Source organism: Monopterus albus, unplaced genomic scaffold (genome assembly GCF_001952655.1).
Source record: "Monopterus albus unplaced genomic scaffold, M_albus_1.0 scaffold257.1, whole genome shotgun sequence".
Taxonomy (NCBI): Eukaryota; Metazoa; Chordata; class Actinopteri; order Synbranchiformes; family Synbranchidae; genus Monopterus; species Monopterus albus.
Window position 1 is genome coordinate 321,631 of NW_018128137.1, and position 23,993 is coordinate 345,623.

Genomic DNA, 23,993 nt, shown 5'->3' on the forward strand with positions numbered 1-23,993 from the left:
GTGCACTGATTTGCTAAGCAGAACAGCCAATCAAAGAGATCTCTCTCACTGATGTGGCTTTTCCGCTGACTCCTGCATGTTGAATCAGCAAAAAAGTCACCGACAGGGTCCAACTAGTACCAACAGCACGGACACATAGTGAAGACGAGGGCAACAGACGCTCACTGACGGCCCGACAGTGGCCAACAGCCAGCTGTCTGCTTGGTGTGTCATGGGTCTTAGGTGGATTATTTTACTTCTTATTAGCTACTGTATGGCTCACACACTCTACTGCATTGACTGGTTGTTGGTTATGTACATGTAACTTGACTCTTTGCTTGTAGTCTGTTTCCGTACAATATCTTATGTAATGTCACTGTAGTAATTCAAACACTGTGGGGTAATATTCAAGTACAGCAGATGCAGTCATTTCTTATTTTGTAAATTGTTGTGGGTTTTACTTTGGTTAATTTATGAGTATTTGAGACATGGCACTACTACATTTCCTTCAGTACTTTACATTGATTGTCTCTTTGCTCATGTGTTGTCCCTTGTGCATGAGGGATGGCAGAACTGATCAGTCTTTACTGTCAGTCATCTGCTGACCTCATTAAATTCAAAAGATGGATGACTAAACACAAATTGTGCTTAGTGCAATTAAAGTTAAACTTGTAAAACATACAGACAAGCTAACTTCAAATTGCAACTGCAGTAATTACAATTACAGGTAAATGTACAGTATGTGTGTTTATGGATGTGTGTGTACGTGTCAACCTTGTGTTTAAGCCCAGTGCTGAGGCACTAATGGAGGACAAGCCTGTTAGAACAACACGCCATGCTTTACCAGCAGTACACCAGGGACACACACACAGACACACAAAAATACTGTACACATATAACATTCCCTTAGATCTCAGCAGCAATGACTTCATGAGCTTCTTTACAAATAAAATCACAACTATTAGAGAAAAAATTGGTCGGACCACTCCCACAGCTCTCGCAGATGTGCCATCTACTACAATGGCTTTAGAAACATCTGTAAGACCTCATTTATACTTGGACTACTTCTCCCCTATAGATCTCTCTGAGTTGACCTCAACAATTGCTTCATCTAAATCATCAACATGGCTCCTGGACCCCATCCCGACCAGGCTGCTCAAAGACGGCTTGCCCCTAATCAACACATCCATACTAGATCTGATTAACCTCTCTCTATTAACAGGTTATGTTCCACAGGCTTTTAAAGTTGCAGTAATTAAACCTCTACTCAAAAAGCCTACTCTTGACCCAGGTGTCCTAGCTAATTATAGACCAATATCCAATCTCCCATTTATTTCCAAAATCCTTCAAAAAGCTGTTGCAAAGCAGTTATGTGACCACTTGCACAAGAATGATTTGTTTGAGGATTTTCAGTCAGGATTTAGAGTCCATCATAGTACAGAAACCGCATTGGTGAAAGTCACCAATGATCTTCTCCTAGCCTCGGACAAAGGACTTGTCTCCATACTTGTCCTCTTAGATCTCAGTGCTGCTTTTGACACCATTGATCACAGCATCTTACTACAGAGACTTGAACATGTTATTGGGATTAAAGGAACTGCGCTAAGTTGGTTCAAATCTTATTTATCAGAAAGATTTCAAATTGTTCATGTTAATGACGAATGTTCCACACAAACTGAAGTTAGTCACGACGTTCCACAGGGCTCTGTGTTAGGTCCAATTCTCTTCACTTTATACATGCTCCCTTTAGGCAATATTATCAGGAAGCACAACATAAATTTCCATTGCTATGCAGATGATACTCAGTTATATTTATCTATGAAGCCAAATGAATCAGGTCAGCTGGTCAAACTTCAAGCATGTCTTAAAGACATAAAGGCCTGGATGACCTGCAACTTCTTACTTCTAAACTCTGACAAAACTGAAGTTATTGTGCTTGGGCCTGAAAACCTTAGAAATCTGCTGTCTAATCATATAGTTACTTTAGATGACATAGCTCTTGCCTCCAGTACTACTGTGAGGAACCTTGGAGTCATCTTTGATCAGAATATGTCCTTTAAATCACACATAAACCAAGTCTCTAGATCTGCCTTCTTTCACCTGCGCAATATTGCAAAAATCAGGAGCATCCTGTCTCAAAGTGATGCTGAAAAACTGGTCCATGCATTTGTTACTTCCAGGCTGGACTACTGTAACTCTTTACTATCAGGATGTCCCAATAATTCCCTAAAAAGCCTCCAGTTAATCCAAAATGCTGCAGCCAGAGTACTGACAGGAACTAGCAAGAGAGATCATATCTCTCCCATATTAGCTTCTCTCCACTGGCTCCCTGTAAAATTCAGAATAGAATTTAAAATCCTTCTCCTAACATACAAAGCCCTTAATGACAAGGCTCCATCGTATCTTAAAGACCTCGTAGAGCCTTATCATCCTAACAGAGCACTTCGCTCTCAGAGTGCAGGTTTACTTGTGGTTCCTAGAGTCCACAGAAGCAGAATGGGAGGCAGAGCCTTTAGCTATCAAGCTCCTCTCCTATGGAACCAACTCCCAGTCTCAGTTCGGGAGGCGGACACCCTCTCTACCTTTAAGATTAGACTTAAGACGTTCCTTTTTGATAAAGCTTATAGTTAGGGCTGGATCAGGTGACCCTGAGCCCTCCCTTAGTTATGCTGCTATAGGCCTAGGCTGCTGGGGGCCCCATGATGCTCTGAGTTTCTTTCCCCTCCCCTCCTACTCTAAATGCACCAAAATACAGAACACAAATAATAGATGAACACTCAGGAAAACAACAAGGATCAGGTTCCATAATAGGCAACTCGCAAACATACAAACACTAAGCACACCCTCATACACGTCCCACTAGAGCACACCACCATGGCAACAGCCTGCAAACAGCTAATCTATTCAGTGATGCAGCAGTCGTCTCAGCATGAGCAGAGCCTCCAATTATACCTTCATTTGTTTGTCAGTTGTTTTGAAGTCGACATAAAAACCAGCAGAACGGCAGCTCTGCATTTTACAGTTTAGAACCTCAACACCACTTCTCAGACATCACACAACATGATTTTATTCTTTGGAACAGAATGCTTCAGGCTACAGAATAGTATTAAGTCTCAAATGCTGTACCAGGAATGCTAAAAGCACCCTTACACTGTGCAATAATAGTGATCTTGCAGGTTTACTGCATGCGTGCCACACCTGCACACTTGGTCGCAATCAGTGTCAGACTGTACAACATCAGACTGTGTAACAAATGCCTGGTGAATTATAGCACAGTGCAGAAAACAGACCAAAATATGCAAGCAGAGAGACATCAGCTGCAGCAAAGTGAACACCAAGCTTTGGTCATAATGCTGGCACTATTTTTATTTTTAAAACTTAATTAAAAATGGTGCGGACAGTGTGAGTGTTTTCCATCATCTCTTGTGATATTTCACTTAGTTGTATTTTTTTAGATATGGGTTCTAAATGTGAGAGCTGTGTTTTGAGAACTATTGATCACCAAAGGACCTTGCCCTCAGTGAATGAATGGAGAGCAGTGCTTGGTGTAGACGTGATTATGTATTGTGGTCTTGGGTGGAGGCTTGGGAGACCTGCACCGCTCTGGGGCACTGTTGGACCCCCCGCATGATGGCAGACAGAGGGCAGAGGATGATGGAGAGAACGAGATGGAGGGTTGGTTATGAAAGCAGAAGAAGAACAGTGTCTTTCTTGGGTGATTTAAATATGACTGGAAGAGGAAGGGGCATGAGCTTCGGACATGGTCCTGCTCCTGAACTACAGATTTAGAATGTACATTTTATAGGAAACTTTAAAAAGGTCGGCCAGGCCTCCTTTTCTTTTTTGGTAACATGAAATTCATAACATTTAAACAACTTTTCTCTGCCTGCTTTAGCTTGTGGGCTACTAGTGGTCTGGACTGCTTGTATCATGTGTTTGAAGGACCAACCCTAATGTCCTTTGAACAAATGTCTGAGTGAATTAACATTCCTAAAAAAGACTTTTTTTGATACTTGCAAATTAGAAATTATATACAGAGGGGCACCAAATTACTTGACATCTGCAGCTATCACACAGAAAAACATATATACATTTGCAAAGGTAATACCTCCGTCACTTCCCTCTATGATATTCCTAGAGAATATTCAACACTGGGCAGCTGAGGAAGATTTGGGAAACAGAACTCAACAGTCAAAAAACAACAAGTGTGGGAAGCTGCCTGGATGAATTCACTTTCCATAAGTATTTGTAACAGAACTAAGGCTCTGCAGCTTCAGTTAGTCAGTGCAGTAAATACAGGGCAGATGCTAGAGATACATGTCAAATAGAGGTGGGTAGCCTCACACATTGCCTATGGTCCTGTCATAAAATCAAAACATTTTGGTATGAGATGTCATGTGAGTTTAGCATGATTTGGGGTCTCACTATCGAATTAAGTTCAAGTTCAAAGTTCACAGTGTTTATTTATCATATGCCCAGTTAGGAAACGTGTTTCCCTGTACAATGAAATTCTTACTGTGCCGTCCACATGAATGCCACAAAACACAGCTAACTTTGCTGCTTGCTATTAGAGATGCAGTTCTTATACAGATTAAATATAAAACTAAATGTGTCAACTATTGTTTTTCTGTGCAAGGAAATGTATCCTACTAAATTAGATAATAGAAAAGGAACTACCTGGAAGATAACTACCTGGCACAGGATTGTAACTACAGTATGTTCCTGGACAATCTTACACACCTGATACACTCAGACAATTTCCCTTATCTTCACATATCTTCATGAAGATACGGGAGCCCTTTCTATCCTACCCTGGGACCTGTCCTTACCTCAGTTATGGTCAGAGGACTGCCATAACCCAGACTGCTCATGCAGGGGCCCGGGGATCCCCCGACATTGACTTAAGTTTTATACTTTTGAACTCTCGAGAGAGCTGTTTTGGTCATGATTGTTATGTTTGATTGTATACCGCTGTGTTAAGAATTCTAAAGATAAAGTTGATGAATAACTTTTCTCAGTTCAGTACACTGTGATGTGGAGACAACCATGTGATTAGTGGCTATTAGCTTCCCTCTTTCTTGACTCTCTTTCTTTTTTTGCCCCATATAATTTGTGTGTATTGGAAGAGTAACAAGCACTTTAGGAGAAGCTAATTGGGATCTTATAGTCAGTGAACAGCAAATAATAAACTAAGCAGCCTCAGCTGGCATCCAAAACAACTTTTTTAATGCAGGAATTTAGTAATTAACACAACCATGCAATAGTATGGATAGTAAAAATTGTGTTGTTAATTCGGTAAAGGTGCCTTTGCATTGCAGTGTTGGGTGATTGGATTGTTAATGTGAGTTTACATCAAGCCTGTGTTTTCCTTCTGTTGTACATACTCTAGTTTGACTGTAACAGCTATTTTAAAAAGGAACCCGAAATGTGACTACATACTATTTTGATACAACCATAACTGGGTAGACATATGGCACTAGTTTTGACCTCATGGTTGCAAATCCCTCAGATGTAGGAAACTAGATGTCGAAAGGGAGCAGAGACAGAACAAAAGGTGAGAAGGACAGAGGGTGTGAAAAAGGACGGAGGGTTTCAGAGACTCAGCGGTGTGTTAACGGGAGCTGGGCAAATTGGACTGAATTTTCTGCCTGGGCGATTTCAATACACAAACGCTTGCGTACATAACCATGCTTAATAAGTGCTGGGCTAATACATCGTATAATCTCCTAAATTAATATGTTAGGCACAATTGCCTGGTAATTAATTCTTGTCACAGCATATCCAAATGAGAAGATTTATTTGCATGTGTCAGTCATAAAACCGTAGAACCTGAGGCAGATTATTGCCCACTGTGATATGGTAATGTGTGATGGTATATGTCTGGTATGTTTAAACATCTATTACCAGGGCCTTAAAAGAGCAAGTGACAACGGCCAGTCATCAAACGAAGGTCATTGTGATGACGGGATGAAGGGAAAGGCAGCAACCTTTTGTTTTATGGTTTCATAAAGAACATAATGTCTCCATGGGCTCTTCATTCCACCAACATCCACTCACTATTCAGTTTCATGGCTTTTCCTTTCCTGCACTTGCCTTTGTCCCTTATTGTTTCTCAGGATTCCCTTCAGGTGAAACTGCAGCTACAATCCTCACAAAAACTGGCATGAAGAGCCACAAATGTTTATCGCAAGTGTTGAGGTCTTACATGGAGAATGTCCTCCTGTAAAAAAAAAATCACGATTTAATAGGTCGTTTGTGGAAGCAGATTATTACGACCAACGGTTACAGATTATGGTTTGGTGACCTCTAGTGACCCCAGTAATTATGGTATGAGCAAAGGAGTACGTTAGGAGATGGAGTAGGCTCAGAAAGTCAACGTTAGCAGGAGGCTAGGGTGGACGGGTAGGTACACAAATCACAGGATTTTCTTCTCTGCTGAGAGGGGTTTCAGTCCAGTGTGTTTTTCAAGAGGTTTTTTGTTTCTAAACCTATACACAAGGTGGAAAAATGACCATGAGCGTTTATGGCAGGTTCCACGATGGCGGAGCTGTGCTGTGCTTGCTTTCATGTTTGAGACTGTTGCCATAAGGAAAGTCCATTAATAAGATCGTTGTTGGAACACATGTTGCTCTTTATATTAGTGTAGTTCTTGAATAGACATTGCAGTGGCTTGAACTTAAGCTTGATCCACCGCAATTTATTCGAATCCACAGCCCAAGAGTTAAAACAGTTAAAACAGTCTCTCTCTGTTTTAACAATTTGCTTTTTTAAGTGAAACAGAATGGGTTTGTTAGTTGAGCCAAAATAAAGTGGGTTCCTATTTAATAGTAACAATTAACAGACAACTGTCCCCCAGTGGCTGGAAACGGATCACGAATGTTCAAACACACACAGAACAAGATGCAAGTTTCTGGACACACAGAGCCAAAAGGTATTTCTTTTTTCAGCTATTTGCTCACACCTTTTTCTGGTTTGGAAACACATACGCACACACAAGCCCGAAGGCACGTGCTTTTTCTTTATTAAAAACTAGAAAGTGCAATTAGCTGCAGAATATGCTTAACCCTGTATCGCTCCCTCAGCTCGAGGATATATTGCTTCTTCCTCTTCATTATTAAAAATATCACAGGCATGAGAGGAGGAGGGGAGCAGCCAGGAAATATCACAGATATGCATTTAGCAAGTGGAGGTTGGGAAGTGTTTTCTATTTAGTGGTAGGAAGGCAAGCATTACTGCGTGTTAGTAACACTAATGAGAGTTATTGCTGGACTGTAGAGGTGGCGACAACTATGACAGTGTCTGTCCCTGACTGACTACTGGCACACATTATTGAAATGTGTATGAGTGACTGTTATGTGACAGGTTTTCAGCCTAATGGGGCATCAATCAAACTGCTACCATTAGCATATAGCGATGTCTATCTTGACGGATAGTGCATTTCCATCTTCCTGATTTTATACATATTTTCAAATTATGCAAAAAAAAAAACCATTGAGTGGAAATGGCATCAGTTTGAAAAAAGGAAGAAAGTCAAAATATTGTGTTATTCAGTTTTTTATCACTGACACACATACGACGGACATGGCGCCACCACTTTCTCTGCTATGCCATCTTGGCTGCCATCTTGCTTTTTTGCAACCATATTCTGTGCAGTAGTGACCAGAAGTGGGGTTACAGTATCCCACTGCCAGTCAAAGTTGCCAAATCAATTGAAATACATGTCTTTTTATATTATCAAATAACTTATTAAAAACAAACTTACCAGAAAAATGACCACTTGTACACACAGTGTGATAATATATAGCAAAAACCACTGAAGTGGGCTGTGGGAAAATTATTATTTTGATTTATACTTTGAGTTTTTATTGTGGCTCATGTCCCATCCAAACACAGAGGAGGCAGGATTTATGCACTGCAACCAGCCACCAGGGGGCGATAGTGTCACCGTGATGTCACTTTGGTCCGCTCTTAGCCTGTCCATCGTGTTTTTTTTCTTGGCAACAAAGTTCAATGGAAACGTTTGGGGACCATAATTTTGAATTTTTAATTTTACTGATTTTCTAGAAATTTGGATAAAATTTGCGTAGTAGCAGTCACTTTCAGCTTTTCATGTTTAGGGGTCACCACAGCGAATTGTCACACTGACGAGTCGCATGTTGACATTTGGCACGTGGTTTACGCCGGATGCCCTTCCTGACGCAACCCTGACTCGAACCGGGGGCACCGCGGCGAGAGCGCTGCGCCTTAACCACTAGCCTACCAGGGACGGCCCTGGATAAAATTTGCGTAAAGTGTTTTAAAACATTTATTCACTTTGGCTTTTTCTACATAGTGTTTGATGCTTCCTTCTTTTAGCTGTTGATTGTGTGTAGTTTGTGTCTTTATGTTCCTATGTTGTTTTATTTCTCTACTGGTATTTATTCTGGTTTGTACATTGCCCTTGTAAAGTACTTTGGTCGACTACATGTTGCCTTTAAAGTGCCTTATACATTTTGATTGATAGATTGAATGATTGAAACTAGAAGTTTAAAAGCAAACCCTTCAACTGTACGTGTGGGCTAGATGAATGGCTGAGAGCCATTAGAAGCTTTAATCATGTTAAATTTATGATGTATAAAATGTGATAATATACACTCACATTCACTTAAAGCAATGAGAAATGTGTAAAACTGAATGTGGTGGTTTCAGTGACACAGTGAGGGCTGGCCACAACTGAACCAATACTTAACCAAAACAAACTTTTACACATTGTCAGAATGCACTATGAAAGCAGAGGACTGTACTATCATACACTACGCTATATCGCTGCTGTTACTGCTCTGTATGAAGAGTAGTTCCAGTGTTATCTCGAGGCCTTTGGTTCGTTGTGTTGCTCATGGTTCACAGCTTGTAGTTTCACCTCTGACTCTCCAGCAGACGGAAATGTTCTGCTGCATCCTGACGTCCAGTTCAGTGACCCAGCTGTGACTCTCAGAGCAGAACATAACGTGTCTTCTCCCTGTAAGTCAGAGGCTGAGTTTGTGTGTTGTCAACACGCACACCGCTCTGCAGAGAAAGACTTTGTGTCTGCAGTGTTCTCAGGCCTGTCTCAATGCCCCACTCAGCTTTTGTATCTTGAAAAATTGAACTTCTTTTGCCTTTCTGTGTCTTAGACTATGATCAGCATTTTCTTGTTATTGAGCACATTTATATTCACACAATAGCACAGGCCTTCAGCTGCAATATTGGCTTGTTCAGAGACTTTGCAAAAGTTGGCACAGTCTGAGATATTGTGTTGCATAAATCAGTGACAGGGAAGTCAAAAAATGGACTAATTTATTTGTCTGAAGATTATTATAGTCACTTTTTTAATTGGAATTTGAACCAGGGGCACACATTGTGACTGCTCAGGCCATTTATTAAGAGGACTGGATCCTGACAACTGACCTGACTAAAGGTCTTTTTCCACTGGAAGTGATTGTTTTTGTGCTTCTTTTTTTTTTTTGCATGACAAAAATATCTTTTGAACCAACAATCTATCAGTAGACCCGTCAACATAAACAATGGATTTTGCTGTGCAGCGGAGTGATATTAATATTTTTCATACTAAGGTCAATTTTTCCAAATTTTTGTAGGTGACAGAAATGTGTTCAGTCAACATGTGCCACCCAAGGTGACAAGGCTTTTCAGTAACGATGTATCAATTAAAGTAGGTTATGTGATGTAGTGGCTAGAAACATACTGTTTTTTATTAAATCAACATAAGCTGTGCCCCTAGTGCATTTGTTACCAAATGGTCACCGTGCTTCAGTACTGTAGATAGAATAATTAATGTGTTTTAATGCATGGGGAAATTCATTATTTATCATCCATAAATTACCTCAGACACACAGTTAGCTGTTGTTCAGTCAGCTCCCTGAAATTGCTCCTCTGCCTTTTCAAGCTTGGGGTTACCTGAGCCAACAACAACTCCACATCTTAAAGACAACCATGGAAGAGCTTTACTTCATGAATCGAGCAGTGAAACTCTTTGTGTTCTCGTTTTTTTTTTTTTTTGCCAAAATAGGATGCACTTAAAAGTTCAGTTTTATTCATTTTAAATTCACCACTAGTTCATATTCATTGGAAACTGACTCAATTCTTTTTTCATTCAGCTGCATTTGTAGGTTCTGTAATGCATATTCGCATCACGTTTGATGTGAATTTATGAAAAATGTGCTATTCTGTATCATTTATTCATGTCAGTCTTAGTGTGAAAAGACCTTCAGGCTGTTGTTAGATGGCAGATAAAATGACAATGTGTGGTTTTGAAATATTGTAATCATTAATCAATCATCTAGTGTAGTCACTGCCAGTGTGTCTCATTAAGATTCATTTATAACAACTAAAAACAAATAATCAAATACTCATGGTACTAGTTCAATGACTTATAATCTGATACTTTTAACTTACTATTGTTGATTTGTTGGTGGGTATCTAAAGGTTTGACCAACTATTTTCATCATGCAGAATTTTTTACGTTTTCCTGGTTGTAGACGGCTTCCATAGATTTGATGCCGAACTCATCTGAAGTTCACCTTTCCTTCACCATCTCTTTGTAAAGTGCAAGGTTCTTATGCGCACACACCTCTAGATCAACTTTTACTATGGCTGGTTTTAGTGTGTTTGCCATTTTGTAGTGATGTCCAAATACTGAATCCAAGATATAGTGGCTCAAAAACTCCACAATGTATAAAATATATGTCATGTACGCTACTTTTTACAAGCAATCCCACAACGCAAGGCTCTGTGTGTTTTTTGGAAGGAGAATTGCTGCTGAGCAGCTCTACTCCTGTTGGTGATGAGGCAAAAACGATGATGATTAGTAAGTGTCCACAATCTCAGTTCACTCCTGAGTGAACTACTGGTGTCCATTATACAGGGAGTGGTGAAGGAGTGAATAGGTTTCAGATGCAACCTTTGTCTTTTCTACATAACTTGCTTCATAGATTAGTGAGACAAACACTTTTTGATGGTGGTCTCTCTGTTTTGGTACAAATGCATATTCTCATGGTGTTTCAGGGGTTGCCTAGCAACTTAACACTCTTGTCCACTGTTTTTTTAATATATGCTCCTTCCTGACTGAGTAGAAAATCAGTGAATATTGATGGAAATAGTCTTTGATATGTACATTTTATTAATCTGAAGCATGTTCCTTTCAGCTCATAGATACTAAATTAGGGTATAACTGCTTTACATTATTATCTCAGCCTGCCACTTGATTGATTCATTAACCAAGCGCACAGAATGTCGCAGATCTCTTCACTCAGCTCCTCACATATTGTATCTAAAAGACTCCTTCATACAACTCTTGGTCTTCTCAAGATAGAAATAAATTGAAATAGAGTGTGAGATTTGTAAATGAAACATTCATAAAGTGTGTAGCTCTGCATCAGCCAGCACAGCTGAGGAAGATAAAATAAAACTGATACTGTAGCAGTTGCATTCGCACAGATACTGCAGCAGACACTGATCAGAAACCTGGATAAGATGATTCCACGCCACAGCGTCCCTACTTCAGAGTAACTGAGCCCACACATTTGTCAAAACCAGGATACAGTAAGGGCTTTTCTAAGATTACAGGTGCAAACAGAAATGGTATACTTTAAAAACCATGAAAATTTTAAGAAGTTACTATACAGGAGTGGTAGCAGCCCAGCCAATCAACCTACCTGTTATTGTTATGCATGTGTGTGGTCTTATCTTTCTGTGTGCGGCTCATTTTCTGGAGCTAAAGAGTGAAACTGCATGTTCATATTTACTGTACTAAGAAGTCGCAATGGAGTTTGCGGTGGAGAAACAGAAGAAATATTTCACCACAGGAATTTGTGCATTTGGTCTCATGTACCTCTAGTATTTTAAGGCATTCCCGTGCAGGCACGCAAAAATCAGGGAGGAGAGACTGGAAATGTGTGTTGGTACATATGCCACTAAATAGAAAAATATCAGTACTGCAATATTTTACACATCTGATGGTAATTTGCATCAGGTTTAGAAAATATCCCCCAATGTATGAACAGTTTCACCCCACTGCAGCCAAGGTTTTAATACTTTTTCCAGCTGCTCATATTTAAATTGACTCACTTCAGTCTAGTACAGTAATAACTAGACATTTCTGTTTTAGCATCCTGAAGTTCAAGCTGTGATTAAATTATGGAAACACAGTGATAAAATCCTTTTTCCTTTTCCTCCTCCCTCCAATTCGTCTCTGAGCCAAAACAACACAACACCATAATAAGATTACAACAAGTGTGTGGAGCTGGGCAGCAATGCCCAGATTTTCAAAGGTTGGTAGAGAGAAATGCAGCCCACACACACACACACACACACACACACACACAGAGCTTTTGAATTTTCTCCTCTTATGGTGTTTGGTGGTTTGAGCCAGAAACTGAAGACATGGATTTACACTGGCAATCCATTTTACCATGAAAGTCTTTCTTTGTTTCTCCCTTGTCTCCGTTTTCTCTTAATCTCCTTTATGTCTTTTTAATAATTTCTCTAATTTTTTCTTCCTCTTTATTTCATTTGTAACAATAGAGGAGGCAAAGGAAGAAAAAGTTTGAGGGTACAAAAAAAAAGAGTCTGTGTACAAGTGGCAGTGGTGGTGGTCATAGTCGAGGCAGCAGTCAGTAGTATACTTGTCTTAGTATTCATAATTGTACTAGTAGTAAGGACAGAAAAGTAAAGTCATTTGTAGCAGTGGTGAAAGTAGCAGTAGGTGGAGTAGTAGTTATAGTAGTCATTATAATAGAAGTATCATAGTAGTGGTAGTACTGGTGTGACTATTATTAGTAATAGTGGTAATTATAGTATTAGTAAGAGGAGGGTGAGTAACAGGATTTCTAATAGTGGTAGTAGTGGTAGACGTAGGACTAGTAAGAGCAGTAGTAGGAGAAGAGGAGGACTATTAGGAGGAGGGGTACTGGGATTACTACTATTAGAGGTAGGATTACTATCGGTGGTGGTGGTAGTGTTAGTAGTAGTAGTAGAGAAATGAACAAGAGTGGGAGTAGTTGGTAGAGGGGCAGAGATAATTCTAATTATGGTATTTAGCAGCAGTAGTAGAATAATAATCGGGGGGTGAAGGTGTTATAGTTTAGTCCCCCTCACCAGGAGGCTGAGGGAGAACTGAGGCAGGACTCACGATTGCTGACCCAGGTTTTAGTAAAACAGGTGGTTTTAATGATGGGAAACATGAAAAAAAGGAACAGAGTCGAGGAACACATACAACCGGGGCTGAGCAAATACGGCTAGGGAGAACAGGATGACCAGGGGAGTAAACAGGCTAACGGAAAAAACAGGAGAGTGAGGATGAGGAAATATGTTTAGGGAGAACAGGACGACCAGGGGAGTAAACAGGCTAACGGCAAAAAACAGGAGAGTGAGGATGAGGACAGACAGGTGAAAAAACAAACTACCCAGGAGGATTAGCTAACGAAAAAGGAAATCTACAGCACAGGGACTGTCAGCGTCGATGTCTTAAGACGTATAACACAAAATATATAACCAGCGTACAAAATGTGATCCACAGCACAGGAACTGTCAGCATGGAAAACAAAATGACGTACAATACATACCACGACTACAGGGCTGTTACGGGGTAAGGTAAGGTAAGGTAAGGTAAGGTAAGGTAAGGTAAATTTGGTACTGTTAGTTAATGCTCCAGTGATGGCGGAGCGTCCTCCAGAGGTATGAATAAGGTAGGAGGGTGATTACAGTGATGCGCCCCAGCTGTGTGCGACAACCCACAAGTCACTAATTACAAAATGCGACACAGCTGAGGCGCTGATCCTTCAAAAAGAGCAAGCAGGAGAGAGAAAGGCAGAAGAGAGGCCTTCTACTAATAACACTAGTTGGCAGTTGTGGTATTAGTAAATATTGCTAAAAGCACTGTAGTGGTGGTAGAGCAGGCATAATGGTGGCAGTAGTACAACAGATAAAAGAAGTGCTAGTAATAGAGGGATGGTGCTTGCATGTGAATCTGTTAAGGGCCTTATACATAAGCAGTAGTAGTAGTATTGATCCTCCACCCCTTCACACACAGCATCTCCTCCCTCACTTCAGCCCCCTCCTCTTCCTTCCTCCTCCGGTGGTAGACTGAGCTGTAAAAATCAATGGGGAAAATGTCCTGAAACAGCCGATCTAGAAGCCATCTGGCCCTTGTAGTCCTCAGAGACTGGCAGTATGTCCCCGAGGGACGAGACACACGGAGAAGCTGACAGTGACAAGAAGCACAAGCACACAACAACACAAAGAAAGTGTTAACTCAGTAACATGTAAATCCTCAGTATGGGCTACACATCATGTGTATCTCAGCCAAAATTAAGAAAACAATAACTAGTTTATAAGCTAATTTCAAGAACATGTGACCTGGTCCTTTAATGATCTTTGTGATGTGTATCCACTTAATTTACCACATAGCAAACTGTTGTGTTGTGACTTATCTTTTACATGTAGTCGTTTTCATATGAGTCTACACAATGTGCATTATCACTTAGTGCCAGTGCAGAAACCTCAGAGCGCAAAATAAAACTTTTAAAGGCAGTATGGAAAAGAATAAAAACCTATCAAACAAATAAAAATTTCTCCCAAAACAAGTCAACATGTCCCTCCCCATAAATGTGGCGTGGGCCAGTTTCACTGTCTCCTGACCTTTAATAGCACCACCTTCATCAGCAGTCCAACTTTGTTTAATGCTAAAACGAAGTGCCAGAATGCATTACCCTCCAGATTTTGTCAAAACCAGACCAGTGTTGTCTGGGACATCACATTTGAGATTCAAATTCTGACCTTTAAATACAACACCCTCCTTAAACTAATTAACGTAATTTGTAAAAGTAGCCGGACGTGTGTTGCAGTGTGGGTCAGTCACACTAATGGTGTCAGAGGAAAAGACCTGGGTGTCAGAGGTGGACATATGTTTCTGAAAATCAGATGTGAGTGTTCAGTGTAGGAAGTTAGTGATGAGTGAACAACACTGCAGAAAACAGTGTATTCTGAAAAGAAAGGACGGCAAGCTAAGAAAGCCTGAAAATGAAAAGAAAGATGAAAATATGATCAATGATGAAGAAGAAGAAGGAAAGAAAGGAAGGAGCAGAACAGAAGGAGTGAAGATGGACTATATAAAGAGAAAGGGAAGGAGGTGTGTGTGCAGCAGAGCAGCTACAGACCCACTCATCTTGTAAGAATCTAGCAGTAGTACAACTGAGCAGGCCATCAAATGTTTAGAGAGCCAGTTGGAAATGATTTCTGCCATCTGATCCTTTAAAAGGCTTTATGATTCCCTTTCCCTTTACAGCCAATAATTCACCATTCAGTATTAACGTTTTTCACAATCATTGACTAAAATATCTATTTCTTTAAGTCTCTTTGCTGTGACAGAAATGCCTTATACAGATTATTGCATGCCAGTTTATAATGTCTTAGTGAAACTGAAGTACTAAATCCTTTAAGAAACACGTTTGCTACTTGTAAAATTCAACCTTGTTACTGGCTGTAGAGTAAACAAGTCTAAAGTCATTTAGTGGTAAAATCCATGACATTTTCACTAACTGATTCAATCATTCAGTGTCATCACTAATGCTAACTAAGTTGTGTTTTTACAGTGTGGTAAATGACTTTTACTAAAGAGGACTGGAACTAATCTTCAGCTGCTGCTCATGTGGGACATGGTGAGTTCATCAGCAGGATATATGCTCTTGTTTATTTGCACTGCAGAAATGAAAAGAGGGGTAAACGGCTGTAAACTGAACAGGTGGGTGGATCCGGCTGAACTCTTCTCTCCACTGTATCCCTGCTCTCCATGCAGACACCACATGAAACCACATGGAGGAGTCTGTGGTGAAGCTGTCACACCTCAGAGAAACAACGCATTTGGTCTCTGACATAACTGCTGCTTCATGTGCTTCTGCAGATTCCTACAAATGTTTACATCAGTTTTGTTTCTGTTTCCTCTCAGCAGCCGCACTCCTGGCTTCTCTTCTCTCTGCCTGTGTAGCCTGTAATGACTGAGACAGGAATGTTGCTCGTTTTATATAGGCCTCTAAAAATAACTCACCTCTCACTGCCATCTACGGCCTGACTGACAGTATCCCTCGGCCAATAGCGTCAGTGCATCCCATAAAGCCCCACCCACTCCCTCTGTCTCAGCGCCTCCTTAATTGGACGCAAGTGACATCATCAACCCTATTTACCTTATTAGGTCACGCATGAAATTGATTGACAGGTGGCTCCTCCTCCGCTCCCCTCCTCTCCTCTCTCCTCCTCTCTCGCACCGGTCGCCTGGATTGCAGCGGGGTCCAGTCTGCTGCTGGAGGAGCAAACCTGGCAACCTGGCAGGTCGTAGGGAGACGTATTGTCAATTTGGCAATGCGGAAATAGATCTGGCATCCCCGAGCCCGGACTGAGGAGAGAGGCGTGACAGAGCGAGTAGAGAGGAGTCGGGATTGCTTTGACTCAGATAAAATAACCAACTCTTTCTTCCTTCTAAGCCTTTTTCTTTTTTAGTTAAAGTGCGCTCGTCTGCACCAGCTGGGGGCTTTCCAGCATTTGTTTTTTGAATTTGGCAAGTCTGAGAAGACGAAAGAAGTGCGTTTTTATCGTTTGAATTCCGGACTTTACCGACTTTTCCTTTCTACATTAAGCATGGATGTGTTGGCGAATTACAGTATTTTCCAGGAGCTCCAACTCGTTCATGACACTGGTTATTTCTCCGCGATGCCTTCCCTGGAGGAGAACTGGCAGCAGGTAAAAACTGATGCGTTCTCACATGTTTTCCGGGAAAAGGACGGGGTTAGAAACCGGGGTGAGATGTTGTGTGTGCGCTGGCTGCTGTTGTCTGTTGTTTCGCGTTGTGCCGCGTTGTGCATAACCAGTGCGCACTGTGCAGCCCGTGTAGTTGCGTCTTTTTTTTTTCGCTCACATGGAGCATGGCGAGGTCCGCTGACAAGGGAAAACACATACACGTACACACGCACACGGGGTGGGATGAGGAGGGAGTGAAGGAAACAGTCTGAAAGCTTTACGCATTAATGGGACTCATGGACAAAAAGCAATGCGTAAAAGCTTCCACTCGCACGCCCCGTACTATACACGAATTGGATGTGCCTTAAACATATTTAAGGCTTAATTAAACCCCTCATCGTTAATGTAAAAGCAGGAGCATGACGTTGTCTCGTGAAATCACCCATGGCGATGTTCAGATTTGAAAGGAAATCTTAAAAAAGAACGACGTGAGAAAACCCTTTAACTACTAAAGGCGTTAAAGGCTGTTGGAAAACTCTAAAAGAGAAAGTGCCAAGCTGAAATGCTGCTTTGGAGATAGCTTCTCCTTAAAGGTTAACGTTTTGGAGATAAGAGGATTTGCTCTTCACTGACGAGGCAGCATTTGGGACTGCACTTTGGGTTATTAAGGATAAAAATCTTTTTTTGTGTGGCTATTTAGTGAGTTTACTGGTGAATAAAACTTAAACACAGGTGGTCAGTGTGAAAATGCCGTTTTACTTTCAGTTTTCCTTTAACATTTAGGGCCATTCAGCTGCTTTACCTCTTTTCAGTAACTTTTTTATGCACAGTTTACATTAATGTTTAAGTGAAACAGTTAAGTTTGATTGCAGGATTTAAACAATGAGATTCCTGTAGCTTTCCATCAAGCTTTGAATGGCTTTTGGCCTGTTACAGGGCATTAAGTAGGCTTTATTCTCTCATTCCATTTAATTGGCAGTTCAGACTCAGTGTGAGAGGTAGTTGAAGGTGATGGTGGACTGATTTTTGTTTTTCAGTCTGAGCTGATGATGCAGAATTAGAGTTTTTGAATCCTGGAGCGTGATGCTGTTTTTAGTGACTGATGTGATCGATAGACCAGCCTGATGTGTTTGGATAATCTCTCTCTCTCTCTCTTTCTCACTCACTCACTCACTCACACACTCACACACACACACACACACACACACACACACACACACACACACACACACAGAGTAAGACAGCCAACAGAAGATGGACACATGTCTAATAGCTAGTGACTAACATATCCTCATCTGCCACTGTTTGTTTGCAGGTAATCCTGTTGAATTGTGCATCATCATCCACTATAGAACATGCAGTACAGTCTCCATGAGAGCCCACAGACTGACATGTAAACCCTTAATTTTTATTGGTATAAAAGTAGATAATGGGGCTTTTATTGTGGTCTCCTGTGTACACATGACATGCAGTGCAGCCGCATTAGAAGCGGTTTGTGAAACCACTAGAATTGTCCTTTTTCAGTTTTGACAAATTGAGTACAGGTTTCAAAATCGGAATGAGGATTTAAAATGACACCAAAACCAGAATTTGTTTGACTTAAGAGGCGAATAATTGATAATGTGCTGATTCAGATATTTTCCCATCCATTTGTCCCCCTGGACGACGTCTTCAGCCTGGTGTGTGACCACCTTTACAGTCTGTTAAGTCTCACAACGAGCCACACATGGCACCAAATTTAGTACGTTCATTATGTATAGGGTTGGACCTGTGTGTATCGTATAGTCCTGGACAAAGCCCAGCACTTTTCATCTCTGTCTTGCTGCCATAAATCCACACCACCTCATCCTATTTTTAGTCCATACAGCACATAGGTTCATCCCTTTGTCTGTAATGATATTGTTAATTGATTGAGAAGAATCAGGGAGTTTCAGGTTTTGCTGTTGTCTCATTTTGCCCAGAATGGCTGGAAAAGCAGTTTAATTTGGTGGCTGCTAACAGGAATGTAGAGCTCAGGAGAAAGTAATTCCACGCTTTTATTCAGTTTGACATATTTCAGTCTAATGCAAACAGGGCTGCTGTCGAACTAAAACGCCAACGTGACACCAGCTTTTTGTGTGAGTGGTTATAATGACATATGGAGAGTTGTTGTTTACTTTGTTCTTTGTCGGTTTTTAATTCAGCGGCTGTTGCAGTGAAATGTAATTTGAGACAGTTGAAAGCTTCTCGAATGGGCAGTCGGATGTTTTTTCTAACATGGTTTGTGTCTTTACCAGGAATTAGATAAAAAAATGGATATCGGCTCCATCTCTGTCCAGTACACAAAATGGACTAAGACGTGTTTAGCATAGCTCACCACAAACATTTAAAGCAGGGCTACCTGCCATACAAGCTACAGCACCGACTTTGAAGCTGTTATCATTTTGTCTTGTGTATTTAAAACTTTAATTTTTTCTAATGAATGAATCAGTTGTCATGCTGAAAAACTCTCAAGCCTGGCTGAGTTTTTAGCTTCTTTTAGCTTGTAGTTTTGGTTTTATGGGGCGTGCACTGTATGGCTCAGTGTTTCCAGCAGTGTTTTCAACAAATAAGCTGTGATAACCCCGGCGTCCACCGCCCAGCACCAAACAGCAGGCGAACTCAATTAGTGACTAGTTGATGAATACAGTGGAACATTCAGCAGCTAAAAAGACCGATATTTTGGTCAGCGGTTGGAGATGGAAGCAGAGCTATTAGGAGAGTGAATATTTATCTTCTGGAGAGAAGAAGGACTGCTAACGCTTTCTAATGTTGCTCCAGGCCTGCTGAGTCAGCTGTTTGATAATGATGTACCATAACCGTCTGCTTGAGGAGTTTTTGCTCCTTGTGGCCAAAAAAAAAAAAAAAAAAATCAGTCTGTTCTTTTAAGACTTCTTGTTTAAATCTCAGGTGATTCTTGTGTTGGTCGCTATTGTGTGCTAGCAAATAAACGCAACATGGAAAACATTTTACCCCGTTTGTTGAGAGTCAGCAGTTTCCCTCTACTTCCTGTGTTTGTGCTAAGCCACGCTAACAACATGCTGGACGTGTCTCTGTACTAAATGCACAGGGATGAAATGGACATCAGTTATTCTTCACCCGACTCCTGGTCTACACTGTCCAAATATTCTTTTAATGTTGCTGCTTCATGAACATATCTCGCCATGTTTGTGAAGCTTGACCTAAAAAACGTCCTGTTTACTCCTAAAAAGTATTTGTGATATAAGCACAGTGTTTCAGGATGGAAAACACTGGGTTATTGTGGTTGGAAGGCCAAACCTCAGAGGAAAAGATGTTTCCTTAAATTTGTCTGCACCAGTCGGGGCACAGCTAGTGTCGGAGAGAGACGAACACGCACACTGGGACCAGGCACACCCACATTTTTTCCACTCTTGTTCCTTCTGTCTCCCTCTATCCCCTCATTCACTTCATCTCACACACACACACACACTTGGCTGGCGTGCACTAATGGAAAGCTATGGTCTGGCAGGACTCATCCTGCCACTTTTGACAGTAATTGGCCGTTTGCTGTCAGACGAACAGAGAAGCACACTCAGACAAACACACATATGCACACACGTACATACACACACAAACAACCAACTGGATTTATGTGTGTTGTTTATCTTTCCTGTCTGTCCCTGCACTGTGCTCCTGGTCTTGTTTCCTCGTACAGGCTTCTTTAATCAGCTGCTTTGCATCATGGCTAAACATGTGGAAGACGCTTCTCTTTCTCTGTCGCTCTCTCTCTCACCTGTCAGCCTTGTTGCCTCTGACAGCAGGAGCCCATGTTGTGTGTATATGTGTGTGTGTGTGTGTGTGTGTGTGTGTGTAATTGGGATGATGTGATGGGCTTCAGAGTTTTGTTTGTGTGTGGAGTGTCCAAGGATAAAATGGCAAACCCAGACTTCCTAAGTAGATGAAACCAGTTTATTTCAAAGCTGAATCTTGCCAAAGTCTGATGAGCAGGAGGAAAAACTAGAGATGGAAACGGAGGTGAGAACTGAAGCAGTGGTTTCATGTGGTTGTCATGAACACTTCTGCGTTTATAGGCTGATGCATGTTCACTTTATGCAGGTAGCCAGCCTCATTTAAATGAGCGGCAGTGCTTTAAACAGGCGGACTCTCTCACATCTCGTCTCTTACCTTACATGCTGTGTGTGTCTGTATCTCTTTTCAAGCCGATTGATTTATTTGTTGTGGTGTCATTACTGCACTGTTAGACCAACCAAGTCTGTGTTACTGATAAAGTGTCTCCATTAGACCTGCAGCCTAGAGACCCTCTATCTTTCTCAGGAGGGCATTTTTCTCACTATTGTTGTACAGTACCTACTGTAGTTTATGGTGGTAATGTTCCACTCTGTGTAGACCCATCCTCGGTGTTTCTGCAAAAGAGATGACTAATGAAATCACTTCTGCAGTATTTTTCACATATATACTGCAACTGCTGGTGAACGAATCGGCCCAGTACAACTAGTGCATATTGACTGGTGACAAATGAAAGGAAAAACCTGAATACGTGGGTGGTCTCTGCTGTGATGACGGCACCCCCATCTGTAGAAGAAGAGGGCATAGGTGGAGCCGGGGGTGGCACCCCCCCTCTCCCTGCCAGAGTCAAAATGTGATGCTTGTCAGTATTAATTAATGGAAAAAATTAATTCCTGCCTCAAATACAACAAACTTTTTTTAAAGGCTTCATTACTGATCAGATTAGTTTATATCATACATGCAACTTGATATTTCCATTAATTTCTCCAATTGTGTTGTTGTGGAGTACTTGGCATGATTTGCCTCAGTGGGGGGGGACCACTGTGCAGCAGCGACGTTTCTGGCTGGAAGTCAATTTATGAGCACAACCAAAGTTAGCTGAAGAAAGTACTGGGTGTGCCTCATTTTTACACAAAATAAACACTCCGATTTTTAATATATGGTTCATTACTTTATAGGACTAGGGGTTTAATTTACTTTTTATATGCATGTTCAAATGTGCCACCTGAGTCTGGCCACCCTGTTCGAAGTTTCTATATCCGCCCCTGCACAAGGCGTCGGTGAATGGCTTGATGAGTAGGACAAAGAGGTGAATCATATGCTGTGACCTTCACAGTCACCAGATCTCAACCCAGGTGAACACCTGTGGGAGATGTTGGACAGCATCTCCACCACCACCATCAACGCACTACATGAGGGAATATCTGTTAGAATGATGTTCATCCTCCAGTAGAGCTCTGAGACTTGGAGAGTCAACGCTAAGGTGAACTGAGGCTGTTCTGGTGGCACGTGGTGGCCCAGCACCTCATTCACACTCTTGGGTTGGGTTTTCCTTTCATGTGTCACCTGTTGGTAGATAGTAACGTCTTCCCCCGGAGTTGTCCTGTCAGGCGAAGCTTACTCGTGAGTTTTGTACTACCTCAACCAACTCCATCAATTTCCAATCCTGTGCCTAAACTGTACCATCAGCAACACAGTAAATCAATATAAACATTAGATTTTTGGTGCTCTATACACATCCTGGAAGGAAGAAGCACTGCCACACAGGCAGGTCAGGTCAAAGGGTCAGGTCACAGTCAGGTCCAAAGGTCTCTCCCTGGAAGGAAGCACTGCCACACAGGCAGGTCAGGTCAAAGGGTCAGGTCACAGTCAGGTCCAAAGGTCTCTCGAGAAGTTTTATGCACCAACACTTTTGCAGATCTTGTGTATTTTCATTGGAGCGACTTGTATATTATTATGACTTCTCATGTAAGCGACTGTTGTTCCCCTGTCGCTCTTCTCTTTGGTAACCTTTTAGCCTAATGCATGGACATTTTTTCAGTGTATCTCTTTCAGTCTTTGTCTCTCTCTCTCTCTCTCTCTCTCTCTCACTGTGGCTTGAGGCCAGCCCACAGAAGTTTGACAAGATAATGAATTGCCACACATGCTGCAGTTTTTCACATTTCACAGCCCAGAAACTCTGTATATAGGGATGGAGGGAAAGGGGGGGCAGTGAGAGGACAAGTGGAAGAAAAGGATGAGAGACAAAGAAAACATCAGTAAAAACAACAAATGAGATAAGATGGATAAATGCAGGTGAAAGGTAGTCAAGAAGGAGATCCTCTTTTTTCACCCATCCTCTATTACCCCTGACATGTTCAGAGACAGTTATGTAATTGTCTGTGGATCACAGCTGCTTCCTTGTTGCCAGAGCAAACAAAAAGAGACAACAGAAAAGTGAAAGAGCAACACAGACAGATGTGAGAACTGTAGCTGCTGATTGTGCAGTGACTAATCTAAATACCTTTTGAAAGCAACTTAAAATTGAATTCTTCTATTTTCTGAATGCATCAACAGGAACCTCTCTACTTCAGCCACGGTATCCAGTAGTACAACAGTAGACCACCTAATTAACCAGTTCATTAAAAGAAAATTAATTTGAACTGTATCTGTTTAATAATTTGTATAGATTAAAATTCCAATATTCTGGTTCCAGTCTTCTCATATCATGTAAACATAACCTCTCAACCTTGACCTCTGCTAATCCTCTGACTTTTTATCTTGCATCAGCAAAAGGTCAAAAGTTTCATATTAGGAAAACCATTTGTTATTGTTATTTGGGAAGTCATGACTTATTCCGAGATGGCCGCTCCCATTACGAGCCTTATAGTCGCACCAGATAAATGAGCTTTAAGGCTGAGGCAGAGTTTTAACAGCTGAGCCAACTGTTAACATCAGTTTATTTAAATGTAACCGCAGGCACTGATGGTTTTGTGACCATTATTTCACCAGTTAGACATTTCTTTTTGGCACGTGGGAGGTTTTGTATTGAAGAAATGACCCATATCCACAACATGGCATTACAACGAGGAGGGCGACCTGGGTTTTTATACCCAACCGCTTGTAATTCTGCTCTGTACTGAACTCGCCGAGCTCAGGTCGATTAGCAGAACTATAGTCTGGTTTTGTGTCAGCTCTGTGACTGTCAGTTTGTCCAGGGTGTCCTGCCTCTTGCCCACTGCATGCTGGGACATGCAGCACACAGTGACCCTGAAGATGGATGGATGTGTAATAATGGGGCTCTATTTGAACATTTTGATGTTATTAAAAGTTTGACTTAGTTGTAGTAAACTTACATTTGCCAATGCCATTTCTATATGGACATATTGTCGTTCAGTGACGACCACAAATCAGACATTTAAAGCTACACAAACAGAAGCCTTCAGTCATAAACCTTTCATTTCTTACAGTTTGCAGTATTTCTA

General features: G+C 41.3%; 1 protein-coding gene across 2 annotated transcripts in view; it reads left to right on the plus strand.

Annotated features, from left to right (window-relative positions):
* The first annotated feature begins 16,284 nt into the window (after positions 1–16,284).
* The window catches only part of klf7b (Kruppel like factor 7b), a 65,634-nt gene continuing 57,925 nt past the window's right edge, over positions 16,285–23,993 (plus strand). For both annotated transcript variants that reach the window (XM_020621301.1, XM_020621302.1), the window contains exon 1: positions 16,285–16,746. In XM_020621301.1, coding sequence (XP_020476957.1) covers positions 16,645–16,746 — 102 coding nt within the window. In that variant the 5' untranslated portion in view covers positions 16,285–16,644. The remainder of the gene's footprint in view (positions 16,747–23,993) is intronic.